Genomic DNA, 15,518 nt, shown 5'->3' with positions numbered 1-15,518 from the left:
ATCGCCCAATTCCGCCCTCGACTTGCGTCTCTGCTTCCACTGCACGCTAGACGCAATGCTTACCCCTCGTATGATTTGGGTTCAAGTGATCTTCGGGCCCTGCGCCTGTCGAGAGCCCCACCATGACCACCATCATCAAAAAGCGATGCAGGATCTCTTGCAGGAAAACATGTCTACTCTGTCAATAATTCTACCAAGTCAGAGAATACCGCTTGTTGGCGGTTTTTGACGACTTCCCTGGCCATCATGAAGTTTGTCTCTTTGTTCTTGATACCGGCGGTGATCCATAAGAGTGGTGTTGTAGCAAACACCATTGATCCTGGCTTTGGGAATCGTCCTTCATCATGCATCACTTATGATGTTCCGAACGAGTTCCAAAATCCAAGTGGTCTGGCTCGCCCAGCTTTTCGATATTGGGTCCCAGATGCTGATGTCGACGACAACGTCCTCGCATTTGATCTAGAGCAGATGAAGATTTCGGGTTGGGGAGGAGCTGAAATAATATGTCTCGAGAACTACGGCATTGAGTTGGCTGTGGTTGACCCCGCTATATATGGCTATGGCGGGAAAGATTGGTATGGGAAGTTTGGCTTGATGTTACATACAGCTCAGGAGCTCAACATGATTGTGGACTTCGCACTTGGTCCAACGCAAGGTGCTTCCATCCCGATTCTCGACCCAGATTCTCCGGGAATGAACACCGAACTAGCATATGGTGCTGTCAATCTCACATCAGGACAGGCGTTTAATGGGACATTGCCACCTCCAAAGAATGTTGATGCTGGGTACGCCAATGCTCCCGACTTCTACCCTCCCTTCATCAATTACACCAACAAGTTTGTCGCAGCGGTGGTCGCACGGAAGAGCACAAGTAAGTCTCTTTGCATAGGTAGTTCAAGATTTCCTGCTCACATCCAGTAGCACCTTCTGTTGATCCAAGAGTCATTCAGCTTGACTATGACGGCGTACAAGATATTACACATCTTGTCGTCGATGGCAAAGTCACTTACATTGCTCCCAATGATGGTTCCGAATATGTGCTTCTCATCTTTTGGCAACGGCGAACAGGATATCTTGCAGCACAAGGTGCATTCAACAACGCAACGTCTCCAGATAACCCTGCTTCATGGTTCGCATATGTGGTGGATCATTTTAGTCAGGAGGGGTAAGCCTCATTTTGAATGATTCCCCGTCTATTGGCTAACTCCGAAGGAAGCACGGATCTTTGGACTTCTTTCACAGAGAAATACGTGATGGGTGGCGAAAATGGTGAACTGCTGCGACAGCTTGGAGTGTTTGCTTGGGAAGACTCAGCAGAATTTAGGGCAACGCTCTTCTGGACTGATAAATTCCAGACATATTTCCAGCAATCAAGAAACTACAGCGTCGTCCATTCTCTGCCGAGTCTCTTCGGTACCACAGGAGTACCGCCAAGCACTCTAATCAACGGATACTACTATTATTCATTCACTGACGCAAATGGCACCGATATTGGAGAGAAACTTCGCAATGACTACCGTCAGGTATTGCAAGAACTGTACGAGAAGTTCCATCTCGACGGATTATCTTCCTGGTCAGCCAGCTGGGATCTTCAGGGAAGCGTTCAACCCTACGCGACCGCTCCGAATCTTGCACCTCCTTGGGATATGACCTCGGCAGCAGCCCACATTGATGCTCCGGAAACGGAGTCAAACTACTTCGATGGAATTATTGATGCAGTGAGGGCTATGGGAGGTGGAGCGATGATGGGCCAGAAACAGATATATTCATCGGAGTTGGGCGCACATCGATATTTCGCCTATGCGATAACCTGGCCTTGGATTTTGAACGACTGTAAGGTCAGCTATGCAGGTGGTGTTAATCGTATTGTCAGTCACGGGTATCCGTACTCTGGCTATAGACCTGACGCCGAATGGCCAGGACTCACCACATTCGAGTGGCATTATTCCGAGATGTGGGGTCCGAGGCAACCTAGCTGGTCCCACGTCAGGGAGTTTGGGGATTGGATTGCACGAACACAATTGATCCTACAGACTGGCGTCCCTCGAGTGGACCTCGGCATTTATCGCCACAAGTACATATCCGTTGATATCAAGCATTATGGCATGCCTGAAAACATCTTCGGTCACCCCTCGCTTGCTAACAATGGATTTTCAGACGTCTCTGTCAGTCCTTCAAACCTGATCTTTGACAATGCTGTTGTCACAAACGGACTTCTTGCCGACTATGGACCTGGCTTTTCTGCTTTCATTGTCGATAATTCAACAAACATCACTTCTGAAGCTCTTGGACGCTTCTTCGAATATGCTGAAGAAGGGTTTCCTATCCTCTTCGTTGGCGGTGTTCCCGAAGAGACTCCTTATTACTGCCCAGCGTGTGATCAGGACGTTAAGGCTGGTATCGAAAGTCTCCAGAAGTACCCATCTGTCAAAAATCTCTCTTCGGAGTCTGAGGTCGTATCAACTCTTCAGAATCTGAACATCACCCCTGCGGCCCAAAATCTGCAGCCTTGTCCGATCATCTATGTCCATCGCTGGGATGAGCCGAATGATGTAGACTACTTCTGGGCTTACAATTCCGACATCTACAATGATCACGCAACTCAAGTCTCCATCAAAGCCCACGGCACGCCTTACAACCTTGATGCTTGGACAGGCGTGATTACTCCCGTGCTCAATTACACGATCGAAGGTGATCGTTATACACTATGGATACAGCTCAGGTCAAATCAAACTACTATCATCGCATTTGCTCCCAAAGGTTTCTTCTCAAATGTGGTCGTGCCCGACGTCCACGTGGTTTCCACTGCCGTTCAGTTCCTCAACTTCTCAGCCTCGAACAACCAAATCATTGCAAGAGACACGAGAGATACTGACCACGCCATTACTCTCAGTAACGAAACTATCGTCACTTTGGAATCTGCACGCGAACTCCAAGCCCCGACTGAACTCTCGGCTTGGAATCTCGAGGTCCAAGACTGGCAGCCTGGTCCAGATCCTAAAAACAATTACACTTCTCTAATCACGCACCACTACTACAATCTCACTCACCTCCTTCCGTGGGCGAACATCACCGGCCTAAAGAACACTTCAGGCATTGGAACATACACCACACATTTCACTTGGGCCCCTGATGCAGCGACCGCTGGTGTGTATCTTGATCTAGGACCTGTCTTGATGACGATTCGACTATGGGTTAATGAAGTTTGGACGGGGCCTATCGATGTACAAGATGCGGTTGTGGACATTACACCGTATTTGTTTGAAGGCACGAATCACGTAAAAGTTGAGGTCTCAACGACGTTGAGGAATCGATTGCTTCAGGTGAATGTGACACAGTCTTGGGAGCAGGCGACATATTCTGCGTCTTATGGGACACAGATATATGGATTGCTTGGGCCTGTTAAGCTTCTCCCGTTTATTCAGACTGAGATTCCGTTGTAGATAGATTGATTGCTGTAATTTTTGTATCTAAGGAACAAATTTATTGAGCTGATCACTTCGTGCCCCAATTTCACAAATCCAACTCGTCGAAAAAGCACCCCACTTTTACTTTTCCCTCCCGAAATTTAACGTTACGTCCTTTTACGTGATTCCTGGTACTGTCTTATGAGAATGCGGGACCTGCATTAGTGAGCACGTCAATCCTGCAGCCATTTCGCGAAAATCAAAGCTTAGGCTGATTGGAGGCAAAACTACATGAGCTCGGTGACAGTTGAATGTTCACCGAGACATCAAGCGTTATGAGCGTTGGTGGGATAGAAATTCCATCATTGTGCATTTGTACCTAGTTGTTGATATGCAGTAACGGTGGTCCTGCCTCGAGCTATGCTTTGTTCTTAACCCTTGTAAATTTCTGTCAAATAAATGCATGAGTGGGGTCTTCCAATGATCACTCTGCTTTCTAATTCTACCCTCGAAGTCGGTTTGATGTAGTGATGATCTGGCCAAGAAGTCTTTATTAAGTCCTCGGCAACTGTCTATTTTTGGGTATCTGATGTAAACACTTACTCTATTCTCATCCCGTCTATCCACACCTCACAATCATGCTCCTCCCCATCCCCATAGCCCTTCTAGCCACAACCACCACAGCCTCCCCAACCCTCTTCGGACGAAACCCAACCCTGTCCCACAGAAACGGAAAGACATGCACCGTCCACGCCCTCGGCGCCCTCCAAGACGACGTCCCAAACATCCTCTCCGCCTTCACCACCTGCAACAACGGCGGCACCATCATCTTCCCCTCCACCGAAAACTACTACATAGCCTCTCAACTACACCCTATCCTGTCGCACGTAACTATCGAATGGCGCGGGACCTGGACATTGTCCGATAATCTAACCCATTGGAGAGACACGAACAACACCATTCCGATACATTTTCAGAATCACCACGCCCAGTTTACGATCTCGGGGGATCATATTCATATCCATGGACACGATACGGGGCGGTTGGATGTTAATGGGAACGCGTGGTATGATGCCGAGCAGGCTGTCACGCAGCCGGTCCGACCGATGAATTTTGTGTGGTGGAACGCGAGTGAGGTTTTGGTTGAGCATTGTAAGATCTTTTTCTTTCTAATTTTGTCTCTTGTACACTGACTTAAGCAATCTGCAGTTTCGGTCATCGATCCTCCGTTGTGGTCTATCAACTTGATGAATGTTTCCAATGCTTGGTTTCACGACATTTATGTTAATGCCACGGCCGTCAATGCGCCGTACGATGCTCTCTGGGTCCAGAATACGGATGGTTTTGATACACTAGATTGTAATAATGTGAAATTGACGAATTTCGTGTATCAAGGTGGTGATGATTGTATTGCCATCAAGCCGAGATCGTATAATACCTACGTTCAAAATGTAAGGTTCCCTCTTTTGCCGACACTAGACGATTGCTGAGTTATGTGACAGGTAACTTGCCACGGCGGCAATGGGATAGCAATTGGATCTTTGGGACAGTATCAAGAAGACTCCTCTGTTATCAATGCTTGGATCAAGGATGTCAATATCTTGATTCGTAATACTGATATGCATAATTCGGCGTATATCAAGACGTGGATGGGAGCCTCTCTGCCTCAATCTAGCTATAATAGTGCTGGTCTTCCGAATGGAGGCGGATGGTAAGCCTCCCCTTTCCACCTCTCTTCTTACCTGATCTTTCTTCGCAGGGGTGTTGTGCAAAATTTGCGTTTTGAGAACTTCTGGGTTCAAGGAGCAGCCCTAGGACCAAGTACCTAACATCTCACCACTTATGCCTTTCGACTCACTAATTCGTACCAGGCATCACGCAAGACAACGGCGACAACGGATCCTATGCCGGGACATCCAAGATGGAGATCTCTAATATCGCTTTTGTGAACTTCACAGGCTATACTTTGGCAACGAGCAATGAAACAGCTAGTATCAGTTGCAGTAATGTGCATCCATGTTTCAATATTGCGTTGCAAAACGTTACGCTGGCGCCGAGTAAGAATGGCACGGAAGTAGAGGCGTACGGAAGTTGTGATTATACGGCGAAGAATGGGGTTACGGGGATGATTGGACATGGATGTTAGATTTGAGTACAGGAATTTGGATTTGCTGAAATGGAGTCTCCTCGTGAGGATTACCCCGCATTACCCCGCGACGAGTGTATTCGATAATCTTATTTATCTTAGCTCCTGAGCCTAGAAAATTGGTAAGTTTGGATTTTATACTTTCTGGTAGCATCTATCATAACTCCACAACGCTTCGTTCGATTGAATCATTTCAAGAACATATGATGTTCTACCTCATCACTTCCCATTTCAGCGAGAGTTTAAGCGAATCCCCCTGACTCGTCAGCGACTGCATGAAAAAGCGGGTCGTGCCTAACACAACGACGTCGTCGTTGTCGTCTCAATTCAAACCTTCCCAGTTCTTTCATTGCTCGTCTTCAGCCACTTCTTTCATCACCAGATAAGACTGGCTTTCATCAACTCACTCCGCTCCCGGTTCGTAACAGTGACCTCAATTCGAAGTTATCACGTGTATCATCGAGCCGCCACCATGGGCGAAAGCGCTCTCTCCCCGCGCTCCAACTTCCCTGTGAAACCCATCGCCAACCCTCAAGCTATTGTTGGCGGTGGCTCCCACAAATACCGCTTCACAGTCCTCACCGATGGTCTCCTCCGCTACGAATGGGCCCCAGACACCCAATTCGAAGACCGCGCTAGCGTCTTTGCCATCAATCGAGATCTCCCCGTCCCAGAATTCCGCATCATCAACAAAAACGGAATTCTAGAAATCATCACGCAGAAATTCCATCTCACGTATGAAGAGGGGCACGAGTTCAGCGCCTCGAGTCTCAGTGCCGGCGTCAACGGCAATTTCTCGTGTCATAGCTCGGTGTGGCATTATGGAGAGGTATGTGGGAATATGGGTGGGACGGCTAGGACGTTGGATGAGGTTGATGGACGGTGTGCGCTTGGTCCGGGAGTCGTGAGTAGGAATGGGTATACGACGATTGATGACTCGGTTAGTATGTTGTTTGACGGCTATGGGTTTGTTGCTACCCGTCGTCCTGGTGCTGGAAGGGTTGATGGGTATCTGTTCGCTTATGGACATGATTATGCTGGGGCTGTAAAGGCTTTGTATGCGTTGTCTGAAAATCAGCCACTGTTGCCTAGGTGGGCGTTGGGGAACTGGTGGTCACGGTACTATGCGTATAGTGATAAGGAGTATCTTACCCTGATGGACAAGTTTGAAGAGGAGAAGATCCCGTTCAGTGTTGCGGTCATTGATATGGATTGGCATATTACCGATGATCCGAAAGTGCAAGCTAGTGGGAAGACAGGTTGGACGGGGTATACGTGGAACAAGAAACTCTTCCCGGATCCAAAGAAGTTCTTATCGGCGTTGCACGAGAAAAAATTGAGGGTCACAGTCAACGATCACCCAGCCGATGGTGTACAGAACTACGAAGACTTATATCCAGCAATGGCAAAAGCACTGTCTCATTCCACGGAAAACAATGACCCAATTCACTTCGACATCACAGACCGGAATTTCCTGAATGCTTTCTTTGATGTTCTGCATCGACCGATCGAAGATCAAGGAGTGGATTTCTGGTGGGTTGACTGGCAGCAAGGTTCTCACTCACGGATCCCAGGCATTGATCCACTTTGGGTACTCAACCATTTCCACTTCCTGGACAATGCACTGCATCATGAACGTCCCTTGACATTCAGTCGCTACGCCGGACCAGGTTCTCATCGCTATCCTGTTGGATTTTCAGGAGACACGATTGTCACGTGGGATTCCCTTGCTTTCCAACCAGAATTTACTGCAACAGCAAGTAATATCGGTTATGGATGGTGGAGTCATGATATTGGTGGACATATGGGAGGAGTTAAAGATGATGAGATGGCGACAAGATGGTTGCAATTTGGGTGTTTCAGCCCGATTTTACGTCTTCATTCTTCGGTCAGCCAATGGACGAGAAAGGAACCATGGACTTATGGAGTTGAGGCCGAGAAAGTCATGACAGAGTTCTTGAGATTCAGACATAGGCTTATACCCTATCTGTATACGATGAACGTCAAGGCTGCTACCGAAGGGATACCGTTGGTCAGGCCGATGTATTGGGAGTACCCGGAAGAAGACGAGGCTTACAAGGTGCCAAATCAGTATCTGTTCGGCACTAAACTCATTGTTATTCCGATCACTGCTCCACAAGACCCGAAACTCAGGATGGCAAGAACCAAGGGTTGGCTACCACCCGGTCGATACGTCGATATCTTCTCAGGAGCTGTCTACGAGGGTGATCGATTTCTGTCCCTCTCTCGAAAACTGGACCAATACCCCGTCCTCGCAAAATCAGGCTCCATCATCCCCCTAGACGCATCCACCGAGCCAGGAAACGGAGGCGAGAATCCGGACAGCATTGAAATTCTCGTGGTTATTGGCGCAGACGGTGAATTTGAACTCATTGAAGACGACGGAACTGGCAGTTCGGCCAAAGACTGTACATTCAAACGAACGTCCATCAAATATACGCAAGCGGATGGGACGTTGAGCATCCTTTCCAGCGTCGGACATTCGGAGGACCGCGTGTGGACTGTACGATTCCTAGCATTCCGCGATCTGAATATCCGGGGCAAACAGGAACATTTCAAAAGAGTGAATCTAGGGAAAGTGCCAGCGGATGTTGGAGCGAAGATCACATTAGGTCCGAATCCTGAGCTCATTCAAAATGACGTGGAGGCTTTCATTCGACCTATTTTGGTGGATGCGCAGATTCGGTTTGATCTGAAAGAGGATATTTGGAAGGTTGTTGCTGGCAAGGCACCGGTTACGCAGAAGGTTTCGAGTCTTTTGGCGCTGGAGATGTCGGGTGATTTGAGGGATGCTGTGTTGGAGTATGTGCTTGCCTAGAGGGTGGGAATCAAGGTTACTGGGTTAAAAGTATGATAGATATCAATCCGGGTTATGAGGTAACATCATTCCGGACTTTGTGGAGTAATAGTCTCTGTGACAGTCCTAAATATGAACTAAGAATTGAAAGATGAAATGGTATAAAAACAGCTTTGAAGTATAACGTGCTAAAGTCAATACAATTAGTTCGAATTTGTCTTAGCCCGGAAAGGACGGCTTTATTGGAACGAAATCGTCGCATAGTCACACATAATCTCGAGTTATTAAGCTACATATGCTTAGTGTAAGACGACTGATTAGTCAGTTGAGGGCTTCTTGCACTTTTATGACTCATATTTCATGTGCTAGATTCGCATGTTGTGGAAGCTTAGTTTTCTTTCTTGTTAGTTTTATTCTTGATAAATTTTCCTATCGAGTACTATCCGAACTACGGCTGACCGTTAATTAGAATGTTTAAAAACTGTGATTTGTTTCACAATTTGTGAAAAAGAAGGATTTGTTTAGCGATAAGTTAAAAAACTATGATTTGTCTAGTAGTTATAATTAAGCTTACCTTACCCAAGAACGTATTGCGGCCCACATATAATTAGCCACCTAACTGCTGCCATCACTGCCGCCCACCTCACTCCCGCCTATTTTATTGTCGCCTATTTCACTACTGCTTACTTTACTACTGTTTACTTCACTATTATAATAGTACTGCTTGCCTTTAGTACTATTTAGAGTGAGGAGAGAGTGAGAATTGAGAAGGGAGTGAGAGTTGGGAGGGGAGTGAGAGTGAGAGTGAGAGGAAAATGAGAGTGAGAGGGGAATGAGAGTAAGGGGGAGTAAGGGGGAGTAAGCAAACAGATATTTTACTAGCGCTAAAAATTTCAAATAACGCTGAAACACTCTTTCTGTTTCTTTTTTTTTTATTTTATTTTTTTTTATTGTGAGTAGTACTAAGGTGGATATTAGTGGGGTAAATTGTAGTGAAGTGGGCAGCAATGAAATGGGTGGCAATGAGGTAAAATGTACAAACAATGAGTAAAGTGATATAATTCGAAATATTAGATGAATAAACCTTTTTACTTTACTTTATTTAAAAAAAACTTCTTAAACAAAAGCTCTTTTTTTTTCGTAAGTTGCTAGATAAATCACAGTTTTTTCTGCGAGTTATTAGACAAATCACAGTTTCCGAGCATTCTAATTAACGGTCAGCCGTGGAACGTTATATTTCATTCCTTGGCTTGCCCGTCCGCATGCCCCACGGGAGGCTTGTATAGTCTGGGATTGATCCTGCTCCACCTGACATAAATCATCATAGATATCCATCAGAGGATTTCTGGACTATTCTGATGAAAACCTATCCATTGCCTCTGTAGGGAGATCATTTGAGCCTTGAATTGAATATGAGTAAGTGCAATCCATCCACCTCGTGCATGTGCACTCGAGGCAGCGGGGTTCCGCTCCATCACATTTAATTCTCCTCATTCTGGATAAGATTGTTAAGACAGATCCCAATTCCATGGGCTTGGCATGCATACCTGCAATTGCTACACGTGCTCCACTGTCTACCTTGTTCGGTTTGCTCCTTGGCAGAAGTCCCCATAGGGTTGGCTAACAAAGCTTTCAGCGGCGGGCGAGCCCCTTCGATTGCTTTCCGGCCCCAATCCTCGTATTCAATTGACTCTGGTTTTCTCGAAATGATGCTAGGTAAGTATGGATGAGGCGTATCTCCGAGGCAGTATGACTCTTGTGGACCTTTGTTCCAAACAAGTTTCAACCACCTGTCATTTTCCATGAAGCCAAGGAGGGAAATAAAAGTCTTTTCTCCACTTGTCAACCTTGGGAGATGGCTCAGGAGACAGCTTTCTGAACTATCATCCTCACCTATCTCAAGGATGACTGCATTTTTGGAAGACTCTTGCCAGAGCTTGAGACCGGAGATCTTCGAACTGAACGTTGTCGAGTGCGTTGATAGAGTTGGGGTTGAAGCTGCCGGCAAGGTCGTGAGTGAGCTGATGCTGAGAACAGAAATCACCGAATTAATCACTTCCGTAAGGTCAATGGCCGGGAATGACTGAACCGAGGGGGCACAGTTGTCAAAGGAAGCAGGGTCATCATAGTCAATGTCGCTGTAGGGACCTTTGTCCTTCATCCGTTGACTTCGCTTCTTCTCGTCAGCCGTAAGACGATCCTGCTCTTGAATCCAGATTGTGTAGAGAAGTACACATTTGTCAACGAACTCAAGTGGGGAAGCCGGGCCACTAATTATTGGAGTTCGTTCACTTCGTTCTGCACACCATTTTAGCAGGCGACTCAATCAGGAGATTGCCAGCTTACTATGCTTATTATACCACCACAGGGACACATGCGTCCACTCAGCAAACACAATCAAGGGTAAAGTCGGGTGGAAGATAAAGCCAGGAGTACAGATACTGGACGAAGACTCGCGAGGGTTCAACCAACTTACAGTAACTGTACCTCTTTTTCTGAACTCGGCATCTTTGCCGGAATCGTCTTCTTCACTCCAGATCTGAACATTCTGTTGCATAACCTGAGTAATGCTGGTTCTTCCCGAAACGAACGCGAGTGCTTTCTCCGAGTCAGAAAAGATTGAACAGTATGAATGTGTGTTTTTTGGGTCCCGTTGGAACGTCTGGGCTTTCAGACAATATCCATCCGAGGTATTGATATCCAGAGTGAGGAGCGTACGAAGGACAAGCAGACGATTGAGACTCTTGCTGAATGCTATTGGGAACGGGAAGCGATCTGGCTGACCGGAAGCAATGCTCTGTGTGAGTAACTCTTGTACCTGATCTTCGCACAGACCATGCTCAAGTTCGAGTATTAAGCCTTCTGTTTGGATAGATCGTTGTTGGTATTTGATACTCCACCCTTTACTTGCAAATTGAATCAAATTCGACTCTTCAGCTTCGGTAAGCGGCGAAAGAGTTGACTTTTCTCTCGGTGAAGGAAATAAGCTCTTAAAAAGTGCCATATATGAACTACATATCATGAGCCAAAAAGTTCATTTGAGGAGGAAGATCACTGGTCAACTTGCCTAGATGGAAGAACCATCACAATCCCTAGTACTCCTGTTTGGTGTGATATTTGAGACTGCACAAGAATGGCATGACCACTGACGCTCGATGTATTATCTCTTGATGACGACATGACGTCTTCTGGGGCAAGGGATGAAACTATTGTATCAGTCGTGTTGCTCCAAAACGAAGATTTAGTGAATGCAGTAATACTAGGGCGCCAGATAGAGCCGGGGTCGTGTTTCAGCAGGTGTTCCCACTCATCACACAACTTTCTGAGGTCGTGGCCAAAATCTCCAAGCTTCTTATAGGTCGCATCTTCGAGGACCCTTGGAGTAGAATCCATGGTGTCTGCAGGGGATAATTTGTACACAAGACAATCAATCACAGGCTTGGAATTGAAAGACCATGCAGCCTCGATCCAAGTTGTGACGGAGAGTGGGTCATCCATGAAAGCGGAAAGCAATGACAGGAACTGGATCCGCAGTTTCTCATAGTTGTTCCCTCCATACAAATTGGATCGTTCTGACAAGCTGGCTGTTGCGTGCTGCATCCAGGCAAGAGATCTTTCAAGAAACGGGAATCTATTGTTCAAATCCTTGGTAGTTTCTTCCTTAGCTCGAGTGCTGCCTAGTGGTCCTTTTGGAATATCGTAGATGACATACGAGAGACACAAATTAGCGTTCTCTTGATAGGCTTGACTTCGATCGACAAAGAATGGTTCAGTAATAAATCGTAGCTCTGGGGTTGTAATGACAAACTGGACGCGACTATGGTAAACTTCAACGAGAGATCCGCATATAATAGGAAGGTCTCGTTCCAGATTTTCGATAAGCTGGGATTGCTTAGTAGCTTTCCCGGGTTTAATTGCCAGCGCAATCCGAAGTTGAGTGACCGTCAATCGCGAAGTGGAGGTGGACATCAGTGAGAATATCCTCTTGAGCCTTTCTCCGGACTTGCGGTACCCCCTTCGGAGCATGAACAGAATCTTCTGGTACAGGCTTTCCAAGCCTTCGACAAGTTCAACAGTAAAAATGGCTTCTTCTCGTTCATCCGGTGACAATGCCTTGCACTCGAGGTAGCATGACATTAGCCTTGCCCACAGAAACATTCCCTGACTTCTACTTGACAAGGTTGACACAATATTGTCCAGTTCTAAATGTGACCCAATCAGCCCGTCCTGTTGTAATTCCGCTATCTCCATTCTGAGATAAAGTTCAATATCGCTTTGATTCTGAGATTGTTCCAGATAGCACATAGTAAAATCCCGAAATGTTCGGGGGATTTCTATATTTGATCTTCCCAGAAGTAATACTTTCGAGTGCGATTTCGAGCATAACACATAGAGTTGTGTCAGAAAGTCTTTTGCGGCTGTACATTCATCCACGCCATCAAAAATGAGTGTGGCGTAAGCTGACGTGACCAGTAGCAGAGATAAGGCTTCGAGTATCTCATTATCGGAAGCTATAAGTTGGCCACTGGTTTTAGTGTCGATCAGGAAGTGTCAATTATTTCTTTTCGGATGCGGTTTTCGTGAACGAGCTGAACCAATATTGCTCTGAACGCTTTCGAACCAGTCGCAGCCATTGAATCGTCGGATGTGAAGTGATAGAACAAAATCAATCCTTTTCCACCAGGTGACGTGGCTCTTAAGTCTTCAATTATTAATGACGATAAGGTCGTTTTGCCGTATCCGGGTTTCGCTCCCATGCGTAAGCACGTGTCCATTTCCGCGAAGGTTACAACTTACCTGTCAAGAAAAGAATCGATCTAGATAAATCTGCAGGCAGAGGCTTATTCTCACTGACCGAGTCGTAAGAGAACATCTTCCAGGACTGATAACTTGGCAACGCAAGCAGCCACTCTCCAGTATCTGGAAGGCGCTTACCTCTCGCGTTCTCAAACTCTCGCATATATTCGGGGCTGTTGATCCACTCTTTAATGTTGACAACACATGAATCTGAATCCTCAACTGTCAAATGAGATAGTTCTTTGGATCGCTGGATCGTACCGTATTGCATAGGCTCGCTCGTCCCATCATCTCTACTACCATATTCGAGTATGCCCGCGGACTGCAGTCTATGCTCCAAGCTCTCAAATTTGGCCAGGAGTGCAGATTATTTCTCATCATTTTCCGTCTTGATTTTTTTCATCCGCATTCGTAGATCTTCCAATATGTCCTTGGAAAATTGAGCTTCGCTCTCTCTTCTAGCGAACTGAAGCTGCAAGAACCTTGACTCCTCTGGTTGCATCTCATTTCTAAAGAGAGCTTGATGAGACTTGAGCCTTCCCAATAAATTCGAGAATCTGGTATCAAATGGCTTCCAAAACAGGTTCGAGATAACTTTAAGATTGTGTCGAACGCCTAAGAAAGTATTTAGTATGTGCCAGAGAAAGAATCCCTGCAACTACATACCTTTTCTGTTTGCGGAGAATAATTGATATGCTTCCTGGCAGAACTCCATGATATCGGCATACAGATATGAGAGCGCTTTGCACAATCGATCATTACTCGTTTCTGTGGCCAACTTACCAGTGCTGTTGTCATTCGTTGCTTCCTTTCTCTTTCTGACTAGTTCGTAGTACTCGCCATAGGCTGGGAGCCTGTCTCCGATTTCTTCGAACATATTGATCATCTTTTCCAGGAAAATGGTGTAGTTAGACCCCAACTGATGTATGTTAATGGAGCATTGATGGGTACCGGATTAGCCCTAGCAGAAAGACCAAACGAATCGCCCCCCAAGCAAGTGCCGCAAACTCAGGGTTGGACTGGATGGTTATGCTAACGACTTCAAAGTAAGGAGCCAAAGGGGTCGAGAATCTTTCAACTTTTTTGCATAAAAGTGATAACTTGCGACTATTTTGATATGTCCTGACATCCTTCTGTATCTCCTCTACCATCGACTGCTGTGTTTGGAATGTTTGGAACAATTTTTGTTCCTTAGAAGGAAGCGAGTCTCGAAAGTCGCGTGCCACAGCAACGAATATCTCCAATGCAGTGAGGTGCTTGATATTCTTGCTAGCTCCAGTCGGATCTCCCTGAGGGGGCTGGTGAGCATGATCGTCAGTCGCAGCGTCCATTCTCTTCAACAAGCCAAACGGTCCAGTATGACAATTCTTTATGATGCCTGTGCGTGTTCGGAGACTCGAATGAGACGCAGGTGAGATGTACTGTTAATTCTGTGGATGCGCGAAGGGGTAAGGCCTGGATCGCCGCTTAAGAACGAGGCTGTGAATCAATAGCACACGATGAACTAGTCGAGAGCCTTGAAACCAGTGCTAAGGTCGCTACTTTCCCGATGATGAATGATTACTGCAACAACTGGTCCGCTGTAGAGCAAGTAATGGTTCCCTCTTGAACTCCGCTTCACGGTGTCTTTCGCAGACAAATTTGCGGAAGTGCGTGGCTGCATGTGCGCGTATCAGTCAGCCGTACACCTTCTGCACCGCCCGCTGCATGCACGAATGGGCGGCTAAGGGTTGTCAGTGGACGAGCCTCTTGTTGCAAGGCGGATTTCAGCACCAAAAACACAAGGCTCAGTGATGCCCATAAAACAGCCTTGCTCAAATTTCAGACCGAACTGGATTTCCTCACGTCAGCATTGGCGCGTGATAACTGCCTGCTGCATAGTGGTACAACTTCGACACTTACCTGACTTTGAAGGCAGGAGAATGATGTATGGTTCGTAGCGGGTACTTTAAAAATTGGAATACACTATCGATTATTTCTCCGATATATTCTGATAAGCTTCAAGCCAAAAAGGTAAGAATTTCGCAGAGAGACTATGTCTGATTTCAACATTAATATTTTATACACAACAACGTCATGTGTATACGTAAAATACCTAGGTACTTGGGAAAGGTAAAGATAGGTACAAATATAGTGTCTTGGAAGAATAGAAAACAGACAGCCGGGATGGAAATAGTCCTCTTTATTTGGTAATACTAGTAGAACACAAAGTACTAGTACGGGATAAGATAATGTTATTGTAGAGTTTATGGGACGATATGAGTGAGGAAAGAATTTGAAATACAAAGAAATGTACTCAAGTCCTATCTCCTCGTATCATTCTCACCATAACCTCCCAAGCCCCTACAAA

The 15,518-nt window shown here is 46.2% G+C and overlaps 6 protein-coding genes across 6 annotated transcripts; 3 read left to right on the top strand and 3 right to left on the bottom strand.

Annotated features, from left to right (window-relative positions):
• Positions 1-468: 468 nt before the first annotated feature.
• On the top strand, positions 469-3,443 carry LY89DRAFT_600512 (uncharacterized protein; the record flags this gene model as incomplete). The annotated part of the gene is made up of 3 exons (XM_018210161.1): positions 469-871; positions 922-1,165; positions 1,217-3,443. The coding sequence occupies 3 exons, from the start codon at positions 469-471 to the stop codon at positions 3,441-3,443; spliced, it is 2,874 nt and encodes a 957-aa protein (XP_018062442.1).
• A 275-nt stretch (positions 3,444-3,718) lies between these two features.
• LY89DRAFT_711852 (putative galacturan 1,4-alpha-galacturonidase C) lies at positions 3,719-5,553 on the top strand (the record flags this gene model as incomplete). The annotated part of the gene is made up of 6 exons (XM_018217931.1): positions 3,719-3,774; positions 4,135-4,559; positions 4,617-4,858; positions 4,910-5,118; positions 5,167-5,228; positions 5,279-5,553. The coding sequence occupies 6 exons, from the start codon at positions 3,719-3,721 to the stop codon at positions 5,551-5,553; spliced, it is 1,269 nt and encodes a 422-aa protein (XP_018062441.1).
• A 343-nt stretch (positions 5,554-5,896) lies between these two features.
• Positions 5,897-8,525, top strand: LY89DRAFT_691367 (putative alpha-xylosidase). The gene has a single exon (XM_018216301.1). It carries the CDS (start codon positions 6,026-6,028, stop codon positions 8,390-8,392), a length of 2,367 nt encoding a protein of 788 aa, XP_018062440.1. The 5' UTR covers positions 5,897-6,025; the 3' UTR covers positions 8,393-8,525.
• A 1,326-nt stretch (positions 8,526-9,851) lies between these two features.
• LY89DRAFT_742378 (uncharacterized protein) lies at positions 9,852-12,622 on the bottom strand (the record flags this gene model as incomplete). Its single annotated transcript, XM_018220818.1, has 3 exons — positions 9,852-10,669; positions 10,718-11,382; positions 11,427-12,622. 3 exons carry the CDS (start codon positions 12,620-12,622, stop codon positions 9,852-9,854), a joined length of 2,679 nt encoding a protein of 892 aa, XP_018062439.1.
• Positions 12,623-12,794: 172 nt separating this feature from the next.
• On the bottom strand, positions 12,795-13,705 carry LY89DRAFT_349426 (uncharacterized protein). Its single transcript, XM_018206910.1, has 3 exons — positions 13,430-13,705; positions 13,169-13,378; positions 12,795-13,121 (listed from the first exon to the last, which is right to left on the bottom strand). Exons 1-3 carry the CDS (start codon positions 13,437-13,439, stop codon positions 12,913-12,915), a joined length of 429 nt encoding a protein of 142 aa, XP_018062438.1. The 5' UTR covers positions 13,440-13,705; the 3' UTR covers positions 12,795-12,912.
• On the bottom strand, positions 13,536-14,499 carry LY89DRAFT_742377 (uncharacterized protein; the record flags this gene model as incomplete). The annotated part of the gene is made up of 3 exons (XM_018220817.1): positions 13,536-13,783; positions 13,835-14,087; positions 14,143-14,499. The coding sequence occupies 3 exons, from the start codon at positions 14,497-14,499 to the stop codon at positions 13,536-13,538; spliced, it is 858 nt and encodes a 285-aa protein (XP_018062437.1).
• Positions 14,500-15,518: the final 1,019 nt, after the last annotated feature.

Source organism: Mollisia scopiformis (genome assembly GCF_001500285.1).
Source record: "Mollisia scopiformis unplaced genomic scaffold LY89scaffold_34, whole genome shotgun sequence".
Classification (NCBI taxonomy): domain Eukaryota; kingdom Fungi; phylum Ascomycota; class Leotiomycetes; order Helotiales; family Mollisiaceae; genus Mollisia; species Mollisia scopiformis.
This window is presented reverse-complemented; position numbering and strand designations above follow the sequence as displayed.

Bases quoted from the DNA above. Each gene is read 5' to 3' on its own strand.
- LY89DRAFT_349426 (XM_018206910.1), bottom strand. The intron at 13,122-13,168 runs GTAAGTTGTAAC...TACGCATGGGAG, and splicing joins ATCGATTCTTTTCTTGACAG to CGAAACCCGGATACGGCAAA.
- LY89DRAFT_691367 (XM_018216301.1), top strand. From the start codon at position 6,026: ATGGGCGAAAGCGCTCTCTCCCCGCGCTCCAACTTCCCTGTGAAACCC.